The sequence below is a fragment of the Chamaea fasciata genome, unplaced genomic scaffold, assembly GCF_029207755.1.
Source record: "Chamaea fasciata isolate MVZ Bird 193981 ecotype frontalis unplaced genomic scaffold, bChaFas1.0.hap1 SCAF_3, whole genome shotgun sequence".
NCBI lineage: Eukaryota > Metazoa > Chordata > Aves > Passeriformes > Sylviidae > Chamaea > Chamaea fasciata.
Window position 1 is genome coordinate 112,255,419 of NW_027094088.1, and position 24,245 is coordinate 112,279,663.

At 46.1% G+C, this 24,245-nt stretch overlaps 2 protein-coding genes across 11 annotated transcripts in view; one reads left to right on the forward strand and one right to left on the reverse strand.

Moving 5' to 3' along the window:
* Window positions 1–23,655, reverse strand: part of HMBOX1 (homeobox containing 1) — a 105,382-nt gene extending 81,727 nt beyond the window's left edge. For 9 of the 10 annotated variants that reach the window (XM_066180132.1, XM_066180133.1, XM_066180131.1 and 6 more), the window contains exon 1: window positions 23,329–23,655. The gene's annotated coding sequence lies outside the window, so the exon portion shown is untranslated. Of the gene's footprint in view, window positions 1–21,574; window positions 22,407–23,328 lie in introns of those variants that run through there. The other variant, XM_066180126.1, reaches the window with a different exon arrangement.
* Window positions 23,656–23,862: 207 nt separating this feature from the next.
* INTS9 (integrator complex subunit 9) overlaps window positions 23,863–24,245 on the forward strand; it is a 59,822-nt gene continuing 59,439 nt past the window's right edge. The window contains exon 1 of the mRNA XM_066180157.1: window positions 23,863–23,944. Within this exon, the coding sequence (XP_066036254.1) occupies window positions 23,936–23,944 (9 nt within the window). The 5' untranslated portion in view covers window positions 23,863–23,935. The remainder of the gene's footprint in view (window positions 23,945–24,245) is intronic.

A 24,245-nucleotide genomic window follows, 5' to 3' on the forward strand; every position in this document is an offset into this window, starting at 1 on the left:
GTCAAACCAAACCCTGTCACTGAAACAGCTGAAGGCCTTCACACAGACGTTACATTAAGAGCTCGCCCTTAGCATGTTACTTCGGGTATTTCTGAAGTCCAGACATGCCATGAATACATTCTCAGTTGTAGGGTCTTTCCCCTCAAGGAAAAATCAAAGCTGGGCAATGCCCAGAGTTTGAGCATGCAGCAGGGGACATTTCTTCGCTGCAGCTCCAGGACAGCATCTCCTCTCTCTGTGAGGGTGGTGAGGCTCTGGCTCAGGTTGCCCAGGGAGGTTATGGACTCCTCATCCCTGAACTGTTCCAGACCAGGCTGGACAGAGCTGGAAGCCCTCTGCTCTGGAGCCAGGCTGAGAGAGCTGGGCGTGTTCACCTGGAGAAGAGAAGGATCCAGGGAGATCTTGGAGCTCCTTTCAGACCCTAAAGGGGCTCCAAGAAGGCTGGAGAGGGACTTGGGACAAGGGCCTGGAGGGACAGGACACAGGGAATGGCTTCCCACTGCCAGAGGGCAGGGTTACACTGGATATTGGGAAGGAATTGTGCCCTGGGAGGGTGGTGAGGCCCTGGCACAGGTGCCCAGAGAAGCTGTGGCCGCCCCTGGATCCCTGGAAGTGTCCAAGGCCAGGCTGGAGGGGGCTTGGAGCAACCTGGGATAGTGGAAGGGGCTGGCAGGGGGATGGGACAGGATGAGCTTTAAGGTCCCTTCCATCCCAAACCACTCTGTGATTCCATCATTCAATCACTTCCTAGTCCCTGGTTCCTCATCCCACTGAAAGGCTGATCTCAGAGGAGCACCCAAATTTGGGATATGAGGTCCTAGAGCAGGCACAGCAGTGCTGGGCTGTGTGCTCAGCAATCCCCAGCCAGCAGCACGATGCCAATCCCACATCCAGCTAAAGGATATCCATGGAGCAGGGCTGGGGCTGCCACCACACGTGCCCTTGACTTCACAAACACAGCTGCAATACTCACAAGCAAAGGTGCATCTGCATCACTGCAGAGTCATGCAGTTTAAAAATAAAAGCTCGAAAATTACTTTCTAATTTGAAATAATTTAAATTAGGAAAAAAAAAAAAAAAAAAAAAAAAAAAAACGATTTAAGATGCGTATTTTGCAAAAAATTTTCCAAGGGAGAAGAATCTCAAGGCAGTGAAGCAGTGGAAGTCACTTGGTAAGCACTGGGAACCAGTGTATGATGAAGTGCCAGCCCATCTTTCAAGCAGAATCCTTGTCTACAAGTACAAAAGAACAAACATTTTCTTTTCACTTTGCTTATTTAGCTCAGTTCAATGACTGCAGCTTTGAAAGTTGGGAAATCAGCTGGGAATTCAGACAGCAGGAAAAAAACAGTTTCTCCCTTTTAAATGAGGAATAAAAATAAGGTAAGTTGATGAGCTCTGCCAGCTCTATGAAGGACAAGGTAACCAAAAATTAGGTGAAATTTAGCTTAGCAAGACTCACTGTATTTAATAAATGTATTTTAGAAGAAAAGCTGTATTTTGACAGAAGTGTAACACAGCCTTAACATCAAGGAAAACTGCACTTTCAATTGAATTAGTTTCCATCCAAATGGAGCTTGACATGATTTTAAATAGGAATCAGCTGGGAAATAGGCAGGATTAACCATGTTCTAATTCAGCGTGTAATAAATGTATAGGAAGCAAAGTAATTGCTCAGGTTACATCCTGACACCTGCTACAAACCCCTGAAGTTCTCAGCAGAGCCCAAGAAATACAAGTGGAAAACAAAAGTCAGGATCAATTATTCAAACCAAAGTTTCCTTCCTGCTCTTTAAACCACTTTGATTCGCATCGATCCACGTGCTGCAGCGTTAACTTTGTACAACCCCCCACCCTCTGACGCCCCACTCAGGCCCATGAAACATCCATGGGATGCATTTATTGGAGGAAGAGAACTTCTGGGATGGATTTCATGGATCTTATCTACCTGGGAGACAGTCCTACTTCCACCCTGAGCAGCTAAGTAAGGGGAGCAAAGAAATTCTCCTGGGACAACCAGAGGAATTTCGGTCTGGAGTATATTTGAGTAAACAAATGCATCATTCCTTTAGGAAGAAACACGCAAATTATAACCAAACCACTTTTTCGGACACCTTCTAAAAATATGAACTAGAAGGGGTTGGGCATGAGTTTTGTATTACATGGAATATAAAGGAAACGTTCAAAAGAGGTGTAATAAGTTGTTTAGAAATTATTAAACTGCTGTGAGCAAGCAGAATTGGTCACTCCCATGCTCGGAAGCTGCAAAAGCAATGTCAAGAAATTTGGGAGGCAATTTACTCGCTGTCAAGAAACAGAGAAGGTTTTAGTCTAAACAAGGAATAAGGCAATTGATGAAACTTCATATCAGATCTATCTGAGACACTAAGATGAGACACTGACACTATCGCAAGCCAAGGCCAGAGCTTTCCAACAGCCACACTGGCAAACTCAAAGAGGACAAAAAACTTGATTTTTTTGGTCAGAAGAGCTGTTTAAAGAGTTTTGTTTTAAAACAAAAGACTGGTAATGTGCAACCTTTCCGTGCATATCTGACTAACATGAAGTAGCCCTGAAGAGAAGGACCTGGAGGGGGTGGTGGATGAGAGGCTGGACATGCCCCATCCACGTGCACTCACATCCCAGGATCCCCCATGTCCTGGGGGGACATTCCTCAGTGTGGGCAGCAGGGGACGGGGGGATTCTGCCCCTCTGCCCTGCTCGGGTGAGACCCCACCTGCAGAGCTGCCTCCAGCCCTGGGCTGCAACAGCAGAAGGATTTGGAGCAGCTGGAGAGAGACCAGAGGAGGCCACAGAGATGTTCCAAGACTGGGAGAGCTGGAGGTGTTCACCTGGAGAAGGATCCAGGGAGACCTCAGAGACCCTTCCAGGGCCTAAAGGGGCTCCAGGAGAGCTGGAGAGGGACTTTGGACAAGGAATGGAGGGACAGGACACAGAATGGCTTCCCACTGCCAGAGGACAGGGCTAGATGGGATAATGGAAAGGAACTCCTGGCTGTGAGGGTAGTGAGGCCCTGGCAGAGGTGAAGCTGTGGCTGCCCCAGGACCTCTGGAAGTGTCCAAGGCCAGGCTGGACAGAGCGATCTGGGATAGCAGAAGGTGTCACTGCCCATGGCAGGGGGTAGAGTGGAACAGAATGAGCTTTAAGGTCCCTTCCCACCCATTCCACAGTTCCACAGCTCTGCACAGGTGAGCACTGCATTCCAAGAGCCACATCTGCTGGGACACAGAGCAGCTGATGGGGTTTGAACACCTCCCGTGGTATCCCAGGCCTGAAAAGGGTTAGGGTTAGGCCTGGAAAGGCCTGGGAGAACTGGAGCACCGTGTCTGCTGCGCAAAGCATTTGCAGGGTATTTTCAGGGATGTTCTCCAATGGCCTTGTCTACACAAATTGGAAGGATTAAACCAGACCTCAGAGCAATTTAAATAAATCTGCACAACCTGAGCGTCACTGCGAGTGCCTCACAAAGCTTCATCTGAAATTGGTTCCCTATCAGCTTAAATTTGTGTCTCCACAGGTAGGAGCCCTGCTGAGCACGGGAGGCAACACCCACAAATTGACCTTTAACCACTGCCGTGCACAGAAGTAAAAATTATTTACACCTGGTTGTAATTTCACCCAGTGTAAGGTGTGTGTGTATATATAAATAAACATAAATTTCATGTACATACAAATGCATACAATTTGTATAGAAAATATACCCAAATAGAGGAAAAGAAGCCACCCACTTGTGCTCCAAATCCATAAGCTTCTCCCAGCCATTCCATAAACCTCACAACCAAATCCAGACCTACTTTATGTTTTCATAAAGTCTGCGACTAAACCTTAAAATAAATAAATAATAAAAGGTCATAATTCATCATCCTGACATCAAATCAGCAGACTGGGACTCCAGTATATCAGAGTGATGGATATAGACTTGTTTTAAGGATGGTTTAGTCTGCATTATGCCAGAACATTTATTGTTGCCTTTAAGACTGTTTCCTTTCCAAGATGTTTCAAATAAAAGCAACAGTCTTCTTCTCCCTTAACAGCGTGTCTGAGAATCCATTATTCAGCAAAAACAATTTTTTCCAAAAAAAAACATGACTAGGGAAGCAACAGGACAGAGAGTGCTAGAAAACACAATTTCTTGTTTTTCCTTACTTTCTCTCGCTTGCCAGGTGATCTAATAACCACTCTTTGATGGATATCACGATTTAAGCTTCTCTAAGGCAAAAATATCCCTCCTAATAAATGTCCAACCACCACGAAATCTCTCCCTCCATCACTTATCACTGCCGACGTTTCACTTTGCCACAGTAGCAGGACACTGGAGCACCACTTTCCTGGGCCCCACTGTCCCACAGAGGAGCACAACCAGTCCTCCCAGCCCATCCAGTCCAGCTTCCAGCTGCTCCCTGTGACCCACACCTGCCCTCTTGCCCTTCTCGCTCTGCTTTTCATGGGGTGAGATAAAAAAAAAAAAAAGCTGTTTTATCTCTCTAAACATAAACTCTGATCTTGTTCAATAAGTGAATGCACACTTCCAGTTGTAAGCCATATATATACATATAGATACAGATTTCCATCACCAGAGCACACTGGAAACTATTAATTCTCATCTGAGCCTCTGGTGGGTGGTGGTAAAACACATCAACTTCACAGGCACAAAGAGGTCTGACAAGAACCTCAGGTGTCCTGTCCACTTTGGCTGCTGAGTACAACACTTCTTCCCTTTGCCTTGGGCTAAGATCACATTTCTTAACCTTAAAAAGAAGTCCAACCTTTTGCAAACAGCTCCATGGGCCACCCCTGTATCCCACTAATACTACAAGACATAAAACCACTCACCATTTTCACCAGAACATTTTCTTAATTACAAATATTGATAAAAACCTGCATGGCTTCTGCTCCTCAGACAATCCCAGCAACACTGACAGTGCTTGAGAACATGCCCAGGAGACAGGACATTTACATTTGCTGCAATTATTTCAGGGACCTTCTTCTAATACCTTACAGTCCACCAAGAGACAGCAAGTCAGTACCACCAATATGGAAACTTGCAGTTTGATCCAGATCTGGACGAGACCTCCTTGGGTTTGATTTCTGTTTGAAATGGTGCTTTGTAAGCACAACCAGTAATCAATTTGGGAAAGAGGAGAAAACGTAAAGGAATAAATTATCATTTCTACCTGCATCCCTTGCTCCCCCTGCCCCCAGCATAGTTTTACAACCATTCTTTGAGGCTGCTAGAGAAGCAGAGGAGCCAGGAGGGAGAGGAGCTGAAAAGCCCCAGCAAAGGGAGGAGAAGTGGCTGCCAGTTCTGGCAATGCAGTGCTGGGGCATGATGTGTTCTAGGAATTGCCCCCATCTTCCAGGTTGCTGCTATCACTTCCTTCCCTGCAGCAGAACTGAATCGAGTCTTTTTGAATTAAAGGGTGCAGGAAGCTCTTCACAGATGTGGGGGTACTTGCTCTTCAAATGAAAAAAAGACCAAAAACTCCAAAAACCACCCACGTTACAGGAACCCTAGGTCTGCCTGCACTCCTTTTGTGAGAGCACTGTCGTATATCCTTCATTATATTTATAAATAGGGCTGGTTTTGTGTCCCAGGCTGTCATTTACACTGACTTCTCTTTCTCTCAGCTCATGCACAGGAGCCTCCCTGGCCTGAGTTTGTAAATACAGATCTGTATGAACAGGAATAGATACACCATCGTGCAATATGAGGCCATAATTCCACCGGGGAGAAAGCGTGAAAGGAACCCCAGGTAACGGAATTGTTTGTACATATTCACACAAATAATCTTAGCCCTTGTCCTGACACTAATATGACAACACAAGTCTTATGGTGCTTGAAATCTTCCCCTGGAGAAACAACTTTGCAAAAGCAATGGAAGAGAGCACGCTGGGTAGAAAAGGCTGTTTGTAGCTTTGCTTGCTATTTAAACCAGGCTGATTAATCTTTAAGATCCAGCAGCTTTTCAGATTTTTGCCTTCCCTCTCTCCCTCCCTTATTCTGCAGCCTTTTTTATCAGTGCTTTAAAGTAACAGCACACCAGGGCTGTCTGTGCACACAAAGCCCAGCAAGTGCAAAAGCAGCGGCTCGTGTGAGAGCTCAGAGACCACCAGGCGGCTGGGAGGGAACACGGGACAGAAGTGGGATACAAGGAACACAAACCAAAAAATGAACTGGAATATGTGAATCTCTACTCAATCTCTACTGAGATGCTTGAGCACAGCAACCACAGCCATTCAGAAACCATGTCAAAGCAACGGGACAGAGCCTCAAGACGTGCCTGTGGAGGGTCAGGTTAGACACCAGGAGGAATTTCCTCATGGAAATGGTGGCTGGGTGCTGGAAGGGGCTGCCCAGGCAGGTTTGGAGTCCCCATCCCTGGAGGCGTCCAGGCAAGGCCTGGATGTGGCACTCAGTGACAAGGTGGGGATCAGTCACAGCTTGGACTCAATCTCTTTGGTCTTTTCCAGCCTTAATGATCCCGTGATTTCAGGTTTTCCAGTTGTCTTCTCCAACTGGAACCATCAGGGTTCATGTCTAAGCTTTCACTTTGAAAATAAGATCACATTGGTCCTGGTAAAATTAAGAGATTAAAAACCAACATATTGTTAAAGCTAACATATTTTAAAAAACTCACACTCCAAAAATTTGATAAAATATGAGAATATTGACAGCTTGCTTTCATATGCAGCAAGGTGGGAAAGGAGGGCAAGAAGAAGATGTTCAGAGAAGAAATATGAATGAACAGAAGGCATTTATAAGGAGCCTGGTACCTGGAGTGTGGCACAAAAGCCAGGCCACCTCCTTCCTGAAAACCTCTTGTAGCCTAAAGCCCTGACTGTGAGGTGATCCATCCCAGAAGGTTAAGTATCTCTACAAATATTTTCAGGTCTGGACTTTAGGAAGTGAAAGGTAGTCCTAGGAAGTCCTTCAGCACACCAGTGGGAAACCTGGGTTATGTGGAACACCAAAAAAAAGAAGCTGTAACAAAACCTCAGTATGAAGCACAGTACAAAAGATTTCAACCAGGAAACAAGGCAAGTGCAGCACCTCACTTTTCCAGAGTTACTTGCGAAACAAGGAATGAAGAGAGAGAATCAGACCACCATTAGTCACTGGCATACAACTGCACCATGTAGGGGCTGTTTGCCTTTGCAAGAACAAAAAGTCCTGCCTAAACTATATAGATGCAATGCATATGTTGCACAGAACCAAGTTTACATAATAAAGAGAATATATATTTGCTTTGATCTCGAGCTGCCCCATAAATTTTTAATAACAGCTGTAAAACAGAAATCTTTGGCTAGAAATCCTCAGCAGCAATGAAATTTAAGCTCCCTACTCATTACAGGTTAAGAAAACTCATTTCCAATCCATTCCTTGTAGAACTGTTACCAACTTCTTACAAGGAGAAATGCAAATGTCATTGCCAGCCATTTATTTGTAGATTATTCTCTTCAGCCTGGCTCTCTCCAAAACAGAAGGATAAGGGGCTATTCAATCTGGTTTGTCATCTTTGGTCCTATTAGCAGAGGCATTGCTAAATTCAGATATCACAATCCTCTCATTTTATATTTCACTGGAAGGATGCCTCAATCTGTTTTTTTTTTTTTTCTCTACAGAGAAACTGTTAAACCAAAAGTACTAAAAAAATAACTTCTCTACGATGCACCACAAATAGATTACAGTTTCTAGTTCAAGTGCAAAGGGACAAAGAAACCAAAATCTTTTTATACTCAGACATTAAAGTAAAAGCAGGAAACAGACTTAACAACTGGCAAAAAAAAATTTAACCCTTGTGCTTTCAGTGGTGAATTCCACAAAACCTCCTTTGCTCTCAGCTCCTTCCCCCCACTAAAGAATCACCACTGTTTTACAGCATGTTAACACATCCCCTATAAAAAATAACCTTTTTAGTAAATTAGGAGGCTCCAAAAAGCACAACTATCAAATACATTATCTAGGAAAAAAAATTACAATAAAATAAATATGAAATTCCTTGTTCAAGTTTTACACATATCACTGTATGCAAGGAAAGTGTCACACAGAGGCAGCTTTTAGGAGGAAGGTTTTTAGAAAACAGTATTTAAAGCCAGTATTTGGGGTAAAAAGAGGACAGATGATTACAGTGCTGTGTGATAAGATGAGAAAGAGCGAGCTAATGGGATATAAAACTGCATACACTGGAGACAGCTTCACAAGTTAAGAGAAATGACAGGCAAATAGCAATCACACCACACCAAAAAGGCACTGACAGGTCAGAAAAAACCCTTCATTTTCTAAATGACAGCAGACTTAGTCCCTGTGTATGAAGAGTACACAGAGACAGAGTTAAACAGTAACTGAGAGTCCCAGAGATGTTTGGAGAGTGCCCAAAATGGAGAGAAACCATTCCCCAGCCTAATTCCACAGGGTTTGTGCCACTCTGGACACAGCCAGGTGTGTTTTTCTGGATGCAGATCCATCAGAAATCCAAGCTGTCCCCTCCCTGCCAGGGGTGAACACTTGCAGGGTCTTGCTGATTCAAAACTTTGAACACTCCCCAAATCCACTTCCATCAGAACTATTCCTTATTCCAGCCAGATCATGAAGTTACACAGAGGTCCATGTTCTCCAAACTGAATCCATGTGAACCAAGTACAGGAGCCACTGAACAGCCCCGTGAACACATTGGTGAGGATGGGAATGGGAAGGACTCGATATCCAGCTCACAGAATTTAAATACTGTGTTTGTTCCTACTTGAAGTGGCACAGGGCTGAGCAGGGATTGAAAGAAAAAGACAGCAAAAAGGATGAAATAAGCCAAATTGAAAAAAAAAAAAAAAGTGAGTTAAATTAGAAATTAAGGGTATTTGATCACTAGGAACTGAACTAACAGCACTTCCCTTCACAAGGGCTACCTGGCCTCCAGGAACGGGACATTGAGCAGGGGAAGACGCTGCAATGGACAGGGCTCGGGATCAAACACATCTGGAGCTCCCTTCGGGCAGAAAAGGGGAGGATACAGAGAACATCCACAACACACGCAGCACACAGTGAGGATGGCTGCAAGGATGTGCTGGAGTGGGGTCAAATGTTTGCCTTGTTCCTCCAGGCTCTCGTCAGCATCCACCACTGCATTACCCAGCCTTGGGCCAGAGGTAAGGCCAACTTCTGATCTGACCCCAAGAGTGCATTTCTCACACCTAATTTTAACTGAACTCAGTTCCTATGCTGAGTTTTGCAACTCTTGCATTAATACTACTTCATGGCTGCCCAAATGCAGAGTTACAAACCTGCGGTGGTGCAGCTCAGGACCAGCTCTCTGGACAAACTCCCTCATTTTTGTATCGTTGGTACCCTGCAGAAAAAGAGCAGCAAAGCAGAAGCCTCACTCAACCTCCAATTTCAAAGTCTACCATGTCAAATGCCAATTAAACAAGTGCATTCTAAGTCTCTCCTGTGCCAGCCACAGTGTTCAATCCAGTAAGAGTTGCATGTCCTAAAGAACTACAGTAAAACACTTTGATAGCTCCCCTTTTCAAAAATAAGGTGAGAGAGAGAAAAGGGGACAGGATGAAAAGCACAAGGATGCATCTCCATGAAAATTATCAGTTTAATTTCCTCCTTTGCACCGACCACAGAACTGCAGGGGTTGGACAGCACCTCTTGAGCTTGTCCAGTCTAACCCCTGCCTTAAGTGCAATTTTCCAGTGCAACCTGCACCAAAAAAAAAAACCTGTGCAGGAACATGATGATCCACCTGGATTTAGGTTGGTGCTGGGGTAATGACTGGACTACAAAAACACATCTTCCTACAGAGCCCAGCAGCCTCAGAGCCCTGGGGAAGGCATGGCCCAGCAGGGTGGTTTCTGAAACCTGAGGGAATGTTGTTAAATGGCTTTTCCATGGCTACTGAACAAGGCCAAAACCAAAAAAGTAAGTCAAAACTGTGTTTAAGTTTAGATCTGGGAACTGTGACTGCAAATGGAATGGATACAAAAGACAGACAATCAACAGTAGCAGTGAAAACAGGCAAGAGAAACTTGAGGTGCAGCATCAAAACCCGTAACTTGCAAATTCTCTGCTTTCTGCAAACACCAGTCACGGTCCAAGGCTCTCCTCAGCGGCTGTAAGAGCACAAAACTTTGTATTCAGCACATCCAGATTAACGCAGGAGAGTTTAGGAGGTCTGCCCAAATAATGTCTCCACACAATTATAGCTCAGAAGTCATAACCCCTCCCTTTAATATTAAAGAAAAAAGAAATCACATTTGCAGCCAGAATGTACTGATAATACTGCAACGGCAGCATGGCCCTGAGCCTGCAGCCTTCTCAGAAGTCATTCTCATTAGAAGAAAACTGAAGGCTCATCCTCTTCATCCAGTGATTTGCAGGACACTTAACACACGCTGCTCACTGGAAGGCCAGAGCTGTGGAATTTTTCAGGAGGGGGCAAGGGGAGTTTTAAGTGTTTCAATCCCATCCCTGTGCAGGTTTCATTTGGAAGAGATGGAGAGCATAATGCAGAGCTTGGAAGCAGCACCCAGGACGACACCAGAGGGAAATTTCTGCCATGAGGGGTGGGGGGAAGGCTGCTCACAGTAAATTGTTTTGTCAAATAACTGGAGGGAGGGCCAATGTCTCTTCTGGAAGGCTGACAGTAAACGCCTGTCAGAAGCAAAAACAATGGAGAATTAATTATTCCTAAGTATGAAAGGATCTAGAACTCAGTGATCTGCTAATTAAAAACAAAATATCCACAATACAGTTCCAGTTCAGTTCTTGTGAGAGCCAACAGAGAGCAATCCCACCGCCTCTAACGTCAGTAAGAGCTTGTTTTAAGGACTCATCTCTTAAAGATATCGAAATTTAATGGAAATTGCAGATATTTAGTACTCATCTACTCCATATTCAAATATCTGAGCTCACACAAAATACACAAGAGAGCCTTCACCAACTCACTGTGTTTCAGCAGTTCTGGAAACCACTGAAAAGCAACTGGCAAACCAACTAAACTTCATTAGTGTAAAGCTTCCCCTTGAAGGCAGCTCTGGAAGGGCTCAAAGCAGGGAAGTTTTATTTTTGTTTTAGCTGCTCATGCAGTGGGTAAGAAGCAGAAAGCAGCTCTGATGTGTGAGAAGCAGCACAGACAAGCTCTGTGACAGGGAGAAGGGAAGATAAATTGTGACTTTCTGTGAAGATGACAACACTTAAAATTAAATGTCCTTGCCTTAATTTCAGCTCCCACGTGGCCAGTGGGTTGTGTGAGGGACAGAAGGAAACTCAGGTTTCTCCAGCCTACCTTTCCTACAGTGTTTTGCAAAGCAGGGAGGGAGCAGAGACGTTTTCCAGATAAATCAGGCTCTGCAGGCATCCAGCTGCAGGATCCCCAGCCTTTTGCGAGAAGTTCTCTCCACACAATGTCTAAAAGCCATCCATCAAAAGATCCACAAAAGACAGTAATTTAAAAATATCCCAGATCATTTGGGTTGGAGAAGACCTCTCAGATTCCTGAGACCAACCTGTGACTGACCCCCACCTTGCCAGCAGCCCAGAGCACTGCGTGTCACATCCAAGCCACATCCAGGACACCTCCAGGGAAGGGAACTCCAAACCTCCCTGGGCAGCCCCTGCCAATGCCTGACAACCCTTTCCATGAGGAAACTCCTCCTGATACTGGAAAGGCTGGACAAGTACCAGTGTTGAAACACAAAGCAGAATTTAAAGGTTTAAATCCACCCTCCCTGAGTGTGATGTCTCAGTGCGGGCTAAAGGGAGGCAGCTCCCACGATTTTAAGATTTGCAATATCCCAAATTGGAGAAGGTGCCCACATCCTTTGCTCCAAGCACGGGACAGCAGCAATTCCTTTAAGGACAAGCAGAGGAGATGACCACCACAACTCCATGATCACTGTCTCCCTTCTACCTGCCAGCTCACGAGTCAGACATCTCAAAATTAGGAGGAACATTTATAGTGGGACATTCATTGAGCCTTTCTCTGAGCCACACACATCTCGGAGTGACCAACACCACTGGATATCCCGTGCCCAGGGCTTAAATCTTCCCTTAAAGCTTTCATTTTCCACTAAATTAAAAACAAACAAACAAACTTCATCCTCTAGCCAGGCAGGGCCTGAAGAGCAGCATACCTGCATTCCAGTTTCCACCCTGGGTTATTAGCCAGACTGTTTATAAAACAATTTTAAAATGCCAGCTTTTATGTATTACAGTTTTATTAATCTTGAATGATACATCATAGGTGCAGGATGCATAAAAGGGTTACAGAAACATGGTTTGCATTTTAAAATGCTTTAGTGAAAACAAATGAATTCTCTTTATTAAATGAATTGAACCTTGCTGTGTCCTCCACGGAAAGATTTCAGTATTAGTGAATCTCCTCCCTCATTGTTCTTTTTTTCCACCTTATGTTAGGGGAGGAAAACAAGTATTTCGGCATTTACAGCTCCCAAATGGTTTCTCAGTTTTGAATTAAATAGGCTGTGATATGAACTATCTGAATACACAGAAATAAAGGAAATATTCTCTGTGCACATCCAAGAAGAGGCTACTTCTGCGTAAAACCAGGTTTACTGTTTCATCAGATTTTTGGTTCCATGTGCTCAGCCAAGAGTGACAACCACCACTCCACTGGTTTGACTTGATTTGAGATATTGGCAGTCGAAATACAATGCTGAGGTTCTGCTGGAGACCATTACAAGAAACAGAGGCATTACAGCAAAAGGTTGAGGCTTTAGATAAAGGCATTTTTATATTTTAACCTATTTAAATAGAAAACTTTTTTTTTTTTAATAAAAAACCAGATTTTGAGTTCAGGTTATAAACTCAACTTTAGGTGTAATACAAAGAGAAGGTAGAGATGCCTCATTGCTGGTTTTATCAACAACTTGGCCAACAATGAGCTTTTATTCTTATCAAAGATACAGATGCAGCCATTTGCCATTAAACAGATCTGTTTCCCACAAACTGGACACAGCCTCCAGGCTCCAGATAAGCAGGGAATCTGCCTTCCAGCATCCAGAGTACAGGAATTTTAACACCTTCCTGGAGCAGCGTTTAAATTGATCATTAGTGTCAACAAATACAATCCAAATGGACTGTCCCAAACCTCTCTGGAAGCAGAGACTCTTTTCTGCTTGTTCAGTGTTTAACACCCTGGAGGCCCAGCTCCAGCATTGCTGCCACTTTAATCTTCATTTTAACTATTTTATGAGCCATTTATACACCAAGGTAAGCCACCTAAGCAATCAAATACAACGACCCAAAAAAGACCTGGATCCCAGTTTTCTGGTTTTACAAGCCTCAGAGGGGAAAGAAGATAATACCTGAACAAGTCCCATGTTCCAAGCCCAAGGTTTTATAGAGGAAGGGGAGGCTGGAAGGGGAGAGAGGGAAGGATGATCTTTCCATAGCACTGCAATGCCACAGAAAAGCACCAGGTTTAATGTAATCAAGCTCTACATTGCAGCCATATGGAAACAATTTCAGTCAATAAACAACTCCTGCAAGAAGACAGCAGAGGAGCAGGAAAATCAGATCCTGATTTAACCAGGAGGCAGGAGAGCTGCTGCCTCAGCTCAGAGGCTGCCGTGACACGAAACATCCATGTTCGCCGAAACTCCACGGCTTTGGGTCCCCCATGGTTTGCCTTCCACTTCCACACCTCAGAGTGCAGGAGGAGTACAAATGGCACAGCTCCTTCCACAGTGTTTCCCAGCTCCAAGATCCTGTGCCTCAGTGCTTTCCCCTTTCTTCCCTCCTCCCAATCTTTCTTCAAAGCCTATCGCTGTGGCCAGCTTCCCACCCGATAGCCAGAAAGGAAGAAGACACCCCAAAATTTCGATACTCGCCCGACCCCCCCGCAATTTATCTGCCTGGAATTTGCAGGTTTCAAAACAGGGACTTTCTCAGGGAGCAAATCCTTGAAAACACCCAACTTGGAAAAAAAAAAAACCCCAACCTGAAACACCACACATTTTACTTCTTCCTGTGAGTGGTATTTAAATGAGGTTTGGTTTTAAGATTCCGTATTATCCAGAATCCTAAAAACCAATGGCAAAAATACTGCCTCTCCTGCAGAAGACAACATTCCTGTGCACTGCTGATTACAGCTGCAACACCAAAGGAGTAAAAGCTAAATCAGTTTGGGACAGGAAAAGGGAAATTCAAGGGAACAGCCAGCAAGCAAAGGCAGCTGCATTTTTAACAAAAAAGCAAGAAGGCACAGTGCTATGAATAAATCAGAATTTCCTTGAGTGTGACAGAGGAGTGACACCAGTATTTATGAGAATAATGCCCGTGAACTGAAGGGTAATTCACGAGTGTCTTCAGAAGCAGCCGCTTGTAAAGGTTGGGAAGTTCATCACTTCCACAATGCCACGGGATCTGGCAGCAGATGCACCACCACCACCATCCCAAAAGCGATGCCATTTTAAACTTGAGGACATCCAGAAACAAAAGGCCTTGGGATGTTTCTCTTTAACAGCCAAAGGGCAAGAATCAAGGCATCTTGAAAAACAAGCACAGTACCAGTAAGAACACTGAAACCCCAGCAGCTTTCTAGTGGAAGGAAAAACCACTGAGAGCACTGGAAACAGTTTTCTGCCGACTGGGGCAACACGCCTGTGTCACATGAAGTACCTCCTAATTCACCAGCAATAAAAGGTGACTCCTAGCAAATCCATCAGCAGGGAAACATTTAAATCAGCCTAAAACCCATGAACCTAAGAGGCCTGTCACCCCAGGCTAGGTGGATGTTCCTATTTCACCAATGCTCAGTGAGGGGACGGAGTGAATCTGCAAAGCTGTAAGCTGGGTATCTATCCAGGCAAAGAACAGGAAAAAGAAAAATCTGTGTTTTCTCAGGAAAGAACTACAAGAACAAGGATACTGGTAGTGACAGTCAGCACGTTTTAATGGCAAATGTCTTGATAAAGGACTACCTTTGTTCTTTGGAGATTACAAATGTAGTTAGGCAGAGTCAAGCACAGGCACAGAGCGTACTCTGGTTCTGGTGGAAACCCACATCGGCTGCTCCGTATCCGAGAGCTGTCAGTCAGCCAGTTCTTAATCTACTTCCTGGGATTGCATCATGCTAATTTTTTTTTTTTTTTTTTTTTGTCACTAAATTTAAGGTCTGATGCAGTTCAACATTTTTATCATTGCAGATAAAAAAGTCTGTGAGTGACACTAGGACTGTAGCACAACAGGACGTTACTAGGAGCAAAGGACAGCAGGAGAAAGGAGGCTGAAAACCTGCCTTAAGTTAGCTCAGGAAAGCCAAACCCATCAGAATACAAAGGCTAATTTATAATCTAAAAAATGCAGACTGTAACTACTAAATGGCAGACTTTATTTGAGTAAAGAATGTCAGGACTGGGGCAGCAAGGCTCATGAACAGGATTTCCCTATGCAAAGGGGCTCCTGGGAATCTTTTCAATGGCTGCACAGCAAAAAGGGCTAAAGGCACCTTGGAATTTGGTATGGATCAGGCACAGGCTGGAACAGGCATCTTTTTTGGTCTCCACAATGTTAAAAATAAACTGAGACCATGAAGAATCACCAGATGATCTGAGTGCTGGAGAAAATGCCTCAGAGTGAGACTTAAAAGCTCAACTCTGTTTCCTTATCTATCAAGTAACTTGATTACAGAGTGTAAGTACTTTCATGGCAAGAAAGTCCTGGATACTAAAGGGCTCTAATCTTGTCAGGAAAATCCTAACAAGAACCAGCGGCGCAACTTAGGCTAATTCAAATTAGAAATCAGCCACTTATAACTACCAAGAGAAGTGATGAGCCTGAAATTACCAGTGATGGACACTCAGGGCTGGAAAGCTTTCAAATTGTTTTTAGCCAAACATCATTTACTGGTCTCAGTTTCAGAGTAAATGATTAAAATTTAAAGGCTTGTGATACAAAGCATATAAAACATATCATGGAAGGCAATTTAATTATCTGTTCTCGCCTTAAATTTTATGAATCTCCAATATGTTAACATCACTCAACTTCTGTGGACCAGGAAATTAAAGAGGGAGGAATAAGTTTCAAGTTCAGCAAGTTCCCTCTTTTTCAGACTTATCACTAAACAGCACAGCTCCACCAAACAGATGGAGCTCCCAGGAAATGCAAACAGAGAATGACCAGCTATGATGTCGGGAAACCACAAGTAATGCAATTTAGTTGGGTAAACTCTGATCAGCTACTTTACCCCTCCCACCTGGGCCATAAAAATCAGTAATAGCTTAAATAACCAGTTCTCCTTCTGGGTAGCTACACCTCTGACACCCAGGGTTATACTCCCAAGACCAACAGCACCCATTAAGAGCTAGCCAAGAATCTCCAACACTTCTTAAAACATAAAAGCCCTGAAAGGATTATTTCAACAGCCCTTACATGATTACTTCTATATTCCAAACTGAAACACAGGCAAGTCAAAAAGTTTGCCCTGGGTCATAAAATAAAACCTATGGTACAGCCTAGAAAGGAAATTTCATTGCCAGGAGGAACTTTCCAACGCTCGAGCACCACTTCCATGTCAGAGCTGCTGCTCACCCCCGAACGCTGCCAGTGAAATCACAAGGAGATTTCTGGTGAAAGCTGACATTGTAATCAGAGAATCTGATCATGGCAGAGAAACTGCCCAAAGTAAAGGTCAGAATAAACATCCAAGCAGGGAACAGCGCTTGTATTTGATGAACTAACTAACTAACTGCTTTCTGCTGCCATCAGTATCACAGTGCCACGGCCAAGAACAAAAAGCAGATTCAGTGCTTGCCTCAGAGCTCTGAAGGAACGGGCAGCTCGAAATGCAGGAAATGACTATATGCTGCACTTCCCAATTGATAGGGCAAGGGCTTATCAGAAGAACAAAACTGGCTGTTCACAAGGCCACTGAAAGAGTGGCCTACACTATTGTTTCAGTGGTAGTTATCCTGCCACTGAACTACAAAATTCTAAGGGAGTGAAGAGAAAAGGAAAAAAGGCTTCTTAAGATTTAAGTTCAGAAGTGGGGAGAAGACCAATACCAGGAACTCCGGACAAGCGAGACTCAACTGGGGGCAGAGCCAAACATAATTTATAGAATTTTTATGCCTGGCTTGTAAATTCCTTCCTTAACCCAACATTAAAATCTCATCTACCACCGCAGCAGTGAATGGGATTCATGTAAATTCAATAATGCTTCAAAATACAACCTGTACACGTGGAGAACAAAAAAATTCCACCTCTATGCGTGAGGCAGGTGTCAAAAATATGTTTCCTCAGGCTGGAAGAAACTCTTCCCTGGAAGCAACATTCCACCCATTGGGCAAATGGAGACTGGAAGCACCACCTGCCAGCATTGCATGGACACACACATGAAGTGGGATCTTTGTCAAGCTGTATTACAGAAGTGATTTAGGTGTATTCATGTACAACCTGCTGGAAGGGCTCTGCTTGGTAATGAGTTTCAAGCTGGTAATTGCACTGAAACCAAGACCAGATGATGAAGTGAACGTTCAGAGTGGAATTCTGTAGGAAAAGGTGAACTGACCTTCCCCAGCTCCTGGTTGGCTGCACAGGAAGATAAAGCAGAGCTCACTCTGTCAGGAGCACTATGGCAGTTCCCTGTTTTAAGAGCAGACTTGAACTTCAGACTCTGCCTGCGGCTTTGATTTGGAACTGAGAAAGAGAAACCTCCACGCAGACACGGAGAATAACCAGTTATAGATTATTGCTTTTCATTCTTAATAAAGCACATTAAAACAGCAATTGTTCAACCTGCTGGTGTCTGCATTAACATGGGGCTGAAGTAAACCAAGTGACAAACACGCCTGTGCCTTCCTGAGATAGATCAGAAGTCCAACACCAAAAAAACCAATTAAATGAAGCAGAAGAAAAGCAGTACAAGAAAGAAGGGAAACCCGCACACTCTTGGGAGAAAGTTTGCTTTTGACCTGATGGGAGTTGGAATATAATGGATTTAAAAGCAAGAAAAATAACTGAATAAGTAAGGACGAGAATTGCTGAGCCACAGAAGTCAGTGGGAAATCCTCCCATCACCATAAAAAATAATCTCTGGACTTAGATATTCTAAGTGACTACATCAGATGAGCAGCAAATAAATGCCTTATAAGGTTACTGTATATCAATACATCACAGATGGAAAGTGCAAGAGATGAGGGAGAGACCTGTGTTGAAGTGCTGCTGCCTCAGTCCATGACCTTGCCCGAGTCACACGGCCCTCGTGCCTCCGTTTCTCCAGTTGTACAACACCAACAGCTCTGTCAAGCCCTTTCAGAGATTTACAGAAGTACTAAGCATTGCTTTGACATGGAGCAGCAAAGGAGGGCAGTGGCTCGGCCAGAACGACCAAGTGGGAGCCACTGGAGCTGTGCTGCTCCAGCCACCAGAGGATCTAAGGCCATAGATCGACCAGCCCTGACTAGGCTGGGCTTTACGACGCTGTAATTGCCACAGCAGCAGCTCCAGGACTGCGACACGAGCCCTGAGCTCACGGGCGGTGTCACACAGGGAGCCTGCACCAACAACAGACCTCTGCTCAACCCAACTGCAACAGCCAAGAACAGGAGCTGCCCAAACCCAACAGGCTTTTTAAGGTTATCAAGGATAAAAGCTTCTCCACGTGCTCATGTGACCACAGGCTAACGCTGTGTAAGCGCCCAGCTGAGAGGGGAAGGATATAACCAAGAGCATGTTTAAAGAAAGGGATACATTCACTTGAAATCTGCAGGCACAACACAAAAATAAATGTGTTTCTCATAGTGACAAGATGAAATTTTCGGTGGGTCAGCGACTACAAAACTGATCCTCTACTTGTGGCTGTAGAGCACATGACAGCCTCAAATATGTAAGAGCATTTTATCTGCCAGCTTGCAATGAAGACCACACAGTTAATAGTTTGCAACCTCCTTTCCCCCAGAAGATCTTCAGAGTTGAGTAATAAAATTCCTCACATGATTTCAATGAGAGGGTTCACTTGTCAGGGGCTGTTTGGAGATAGTATCATATGTCAGGGAGGCGCTGCTCAGATCAAGTTTTCCAACCTTGTGTTTTCAAGGCTTGACTGAAAGTGAAAAAAACAAAAAACCAAAAAACTTCAGGCGATAAAGTTTGAAACTGGAGAAAAGAGAAATAATCTCTAGATGTTGTTTTCAAAATGTCAAAGTTAGCCAATTAATGAGGGGAGGAAGAAAAACTGATTAAAGCCCTGACAAACCCTTGAGATCACAGACTGATTGCGAGTTCTGCTGCAGACTCCCCGTAGGAACCTGGGCAAGCTGATCCCTCTACACCTTGGTTTGCCACCTGCGAGACGAAAAATAGCACTTTCTTCTCATATCCTGTCATTCTTGCTTGTATTGTTCCCCCAAATTAAAAGCATTTGTCAAAACACTTATCTTTAGCATTAACCCTGGGAATTGCATTCACAGCTACCACACAACCCGTTTGCATGACTGAGTGTTCAAATACAAACTCTTAGTACACTTTGCTACCCAGCAATCCTAATTTAACACAAGCCAGAAGGGAGCTTTAGTCAATACAGGAATATCAGAATGCTAAAACACGGTTTATTACTAATCTTACAAATAAAACCAGCTTTAGGGTTACGGGTTAGACCGACGACCCCCCCCCCCCCCTCAAAAAATATCAATAATACCAAATTCTTCTCATTATGTCCTAAAAATCCTGCTGTAATCACAGTATTTGTCTCACCGCATTGATAACCCTCAAGATCATATCATCAACATAGGTATAATTAAAGCTCAATCCCACGAGGACACGTATGCAGAATCCAATCCCCGCTCCGTTAAAATCAGCATAACATGAAATCAACTTCAGGGACTTCAGAATCAAAGGTACATGAAGTTATCGACAGGAGAAACAAAGGCATCTGGTTTTTGCAGTAAGATTCTCTAAGCTGACAGTATTTTGATTTCAAATTCTAAAACTTTGGAGATGAAAAAGATTTGCCACAGATGCCAGTACTGTAGTCTGCCATTCTGTAATGTCCTTAAAAGCTCTGCACAGAAATCACTGTGAAGCACAACTTGCTTTCTTTAGATTAAAATGTGCTGTTGTTTCCTGAAAATTCATTTAGTTTCTAACATATACAACTAAACACCTTCCCAGATCCCTTGGCATAAGAAACAGTACAGCTTCCTCCTTTCATATGGTTTAGTTTCATTAATTCCCCCAATTCTCCAGCCAAAGACCAAATTTCACCCCTGCCCCACTGACACAAAACACAGAAAGAGCAGTCCCAAAAGTTAACGACAGAACAATTCCTTACAGTCATGCTTAATAAAAATGCATTTTATTAAAAAAGTAAGTTAGTTTCAAAAACAAATGTCAGAGCCCCACTCTTTTCCCAAATCCAGACAGCAATGAAAAAACATACCAAACACTCCCTATGAACCCATGGATTATCACTATAAAGTAAATACTTCATAATAATTTAGTTTTCAAAACACTGCACTGCTATCAACTTTTAATACCCCTTTGTAAGAGACCACTAAGACCCACACAGAAACTGCCTTAAAAATAAGCTTCCTGCAGCTGACACCAGCTACTGATTCCACGGAATTATCAGAAAGAATCACACTGCTAGAGAGATGCACGTTGTCCAGAAAGGCCAATAAACCCAGGGAGTCGCTTGACACCGCTCAGTGAAGCAGTTCTAGAGATAACCAGGCCTCATTCACACAGGATTTTCTCCCAGATTTCCTTACCCCCTCCTTAAAAAATCCTGCCGTTTCACCTAGGGTAGCATTCCTGTAACCCAGCTGGCAGCCTGCATACCACAATGTCGTCTAGACCTGCTCGGAACAGTGGGATGACACAGGAGTAAAAATGCTGATGCCTGTTCTGGTGCTTGCACTGGCGCTAAGGGAACGAGGGGAGGAAGAACAGGCAGCACGGAGTGAAACACAAGTTCCTTGTTCCCAGCCTCCTGCCCAGGCTCGTCGGGTAATTCTGTCAACCAGACAAGAAAAAGTTGTGGCCGTTGCAGGGCTAAAGAATAATCTTCACATAAGGGAAAAATGAACATTCCCAAACCCCAGTTTTCACATGCTGAAAACAAACCCTGCCCTTCCCCAGCCCGGTGCTCCCTGGACATGCAGATAACAAATGCATCCCCTGCACAGACAACATTTTCCATCCTTTTCTTCCTTCTCCCCTCTCTCCATCTCAGAGATGTTTTCTTAGCAATTTGGAAGAGAAATGGTAGAAAGGGAGATGCAAAACACAGAAATAAATTAAGTTTGTTCTCTGCTGTTGACGGATTTGGTCTCAGCATGACGGGAGGAAAAAAAATGTTAGGAGTGATAAATCCATATATACCTACTCCAAACTACACCCCGCTTCCCAAGGGACACGGTATAATGGTAAATAAGTATAGATGCAGTTCCTACTAATGAGGCAGGGTACAGCAAGGCCAAAGAAAATGCAATCATCTCGGGGAAAAAAAACTGCACAGGACTCCTCCTCTCCCATCCATGGAGGAAATCAAATGCCAGCTGCACCATCCCAGGAAGGAAGCAGAGTCTGTACCTGATGAGCCCTGCAGAAATGAGCAAGTCATATCACGGGACCCGAGCAGGCACTTCAGGCTTTCTTTCTCCAGCCCACAAATCGTTTGCAGAGCACAATTCCTCGCTCCAGTATTCTGCACGGCACCACTCATGCAAATTGTAGGGGTCATTTTCCCCAGTGCTTTCTTTTTTTCTTCCCTTCCATCCCCAGTAGTTTGAAGCAGGGGGACGCAGGTAGCGTCTCCCAGATCCGCGTTCCCTGGCCACCACCTTAACGCTTTCCTCCCTACAAAGTTTCTATCTCCCCAGTTTTTTGTTCATAAACGTTTTGTACTCAAAAGCCACCGAATCACACTCCCAGCGTTACTTGAACAAATTGAGACAGAGCCGACTCCACAAACACGCTTAAACCTTCATTTCCTCTTCCTTCTTCCTTCCCCACCCCCCAAAAGAGCATTTGTTTTTTGTCCCTAACGCGAAAGGGGAAAAAAACAGCACGTCCAACCAAGGCTTTTCCAGACCTATCGCAAAGAACAAAATGCTTCCGAAGAAGTGCTCTGCAAACATACCAAGAGACACTCCACCAACTAGGAAAAAAAGAAGGAAAAAAAAAAAAAAAAGGGAAAGAATCCATCGGACAAAACTGAAGTCGAAGAAGTCGGCGGGGTCTGGCTCGGGTGTGTATTCTGCACCTAAATACACTCGCCTCTTGTTTTGTTTTAACCCCGAAACTGAGGCAAACACTCCAGCAGAATTCCCTGCCGCTTCCCCCCGATCGCTCTTGCGGTCAAACCGTCCTGACCCAAAACCATCCCGGGCACGGGACACAAAAGCATTCACCCCCCACCGCCGTTCCCCACCTCTTCCCAAGAAGTACAAAACAAACAAGCGTCTGACACCCCACCCAAGCTCTCCTCGCACATTTTGGGAATGACTTCCCTCCGGGTCCTCCTCCTCCCCCACCCGTTCCCATGTTAAACTCTCCAGCAAACAGAAACCCTTCGGGGGTTTCACGCCTTTGCCCTCGCCGAAAACCTCCCGAAACCCTCTGGGAGCCGGAGGGGTTTGGGGCACCCCCGAGCCCCGTTCCTCGACCTCCACCGGCACCAAGCTCCCGAAAAGGAGCCCCCGGAGCCTTCGCACAGCCCCAGCCAGGGCAGAGCTCCCCGGCAGAGCGAGGGGGCTCCGTGCCCGGCTCCATCCCCGGTTCCATTCCCGCAGGTCGGAGCCTCCCTCCTTCCCCTGCCTGTTCCCGGGGGTCCCCGGGACAGGGAGCGCCGGGGGTCGCACCAGCCCGCCCCCAAACTCGGCGGCGAACAGCACCCGGACACCCCCAAACCGCAGCACCCACCCAGGCTGAGGGAGCTCCGCGGCCGCCACTCCGTGCCCCACACCCGGGAGATGGGAGGAATCAGAATAAATACACAAATGGCACTAGGAACTGCGAACCCCAAAGGTGCCCTGCCCTCCCGCTGCAGCCTGCCGGGGACACCTTCCTCCTCCTCCCCCCGATCCGGGGGGCACCCGCGGAGCCCCCCAAAGCCGCGGCTCCAACTCTGCCGCCCGTGCTGAGGGGCTGCCCCTGCCCACCCCTGCCCGCCCCCGGCTGCCCCCCTCACGCACATCCCGCTCTCCGGCTCGGCGCGACTCCCGGCGGTGCCGGCGGAGGGGGGACCCCTTCCCGCTGCCCTCCCTCCTTCCAGCCCACCCACCCGCCCGCCCCCTCCCCTCGCCACCGCCGCTCCCCCCTCCGTATCCCCACTCGACACTCACCTCTGGGTGCTGCCGGCGCCTCCGCCTCACCATGGACCGGCGGGACTGGGGGGGGATCCCCCCGCCTCAGATTGAGGGGGGATTAACGGGGGGCGCGGAGGGACGAGAACAATAGGGGGGAGGAAATCCCTCAGCCCCCCCACGCCCCCCGAGGACACAGCCCCCTCCCCGCCCGGCGCTCCTCCTGCCGCTCCCTTTCTTTTTTTTTTTTTTTTTTTTTTTTTTGGGTTTTTTTTTTTTTTGGCTCAATCACACCAGACCGACTGTCTTTGTCTGTCTGACAAGCGCCATGTTGATATCAACATCCGAGCCCCCACCTGCTGCAGCTGTGAGACCCTGGGACTTGTAGTTCCCCCCTCCCCAGGGTGACGGGGAGACCCGCGGCGCCGAGACTACAACTCCCGGCGTGCCGCGGGCGCGTGGCGCGCCAATGGGGCGGCGGGGCCGAGCTCGGGGCGGACTACAACTCCCGGCATGCCTCGGGCGGCCATGACGTTATCTAGGGCGGAGGGGCGGCGGGACTACAAGGCCCATGATGCCCTAGGGCGCGGCGGGGTGGGCAGGAAGGGGGGCAGGATTGTCCCGGTAAATAGAACCGGGGGACGCGATGAAGCTGGTGAGTGCCCGGGGCGGGGGGCCATGAGGGCGGGGAAGAGGCTCGGCCTTCCCCCGGCGGGGGGGGGGCTCCCGGGGTCCCCTCCGGGCTGCGCAGTCTCAGCCTCGCCGGGCGTGAGGGGAAACTAAGGCGCCGGAGGGGGCCCTGAGGGAAAAGGGGGGAAGGTGATCGTGAGGGAGTTGGAGGGGGCCTGAGGGAAAAGGGGGTGATGCTGGGGTGGGGAGGGGCTAGAGAGGGGCGGGAGTCGGCCCTGAGGTGTGGGGGGAGGCCCTGAGTGGGGAGGGTGAGGGGGGATCGTTGC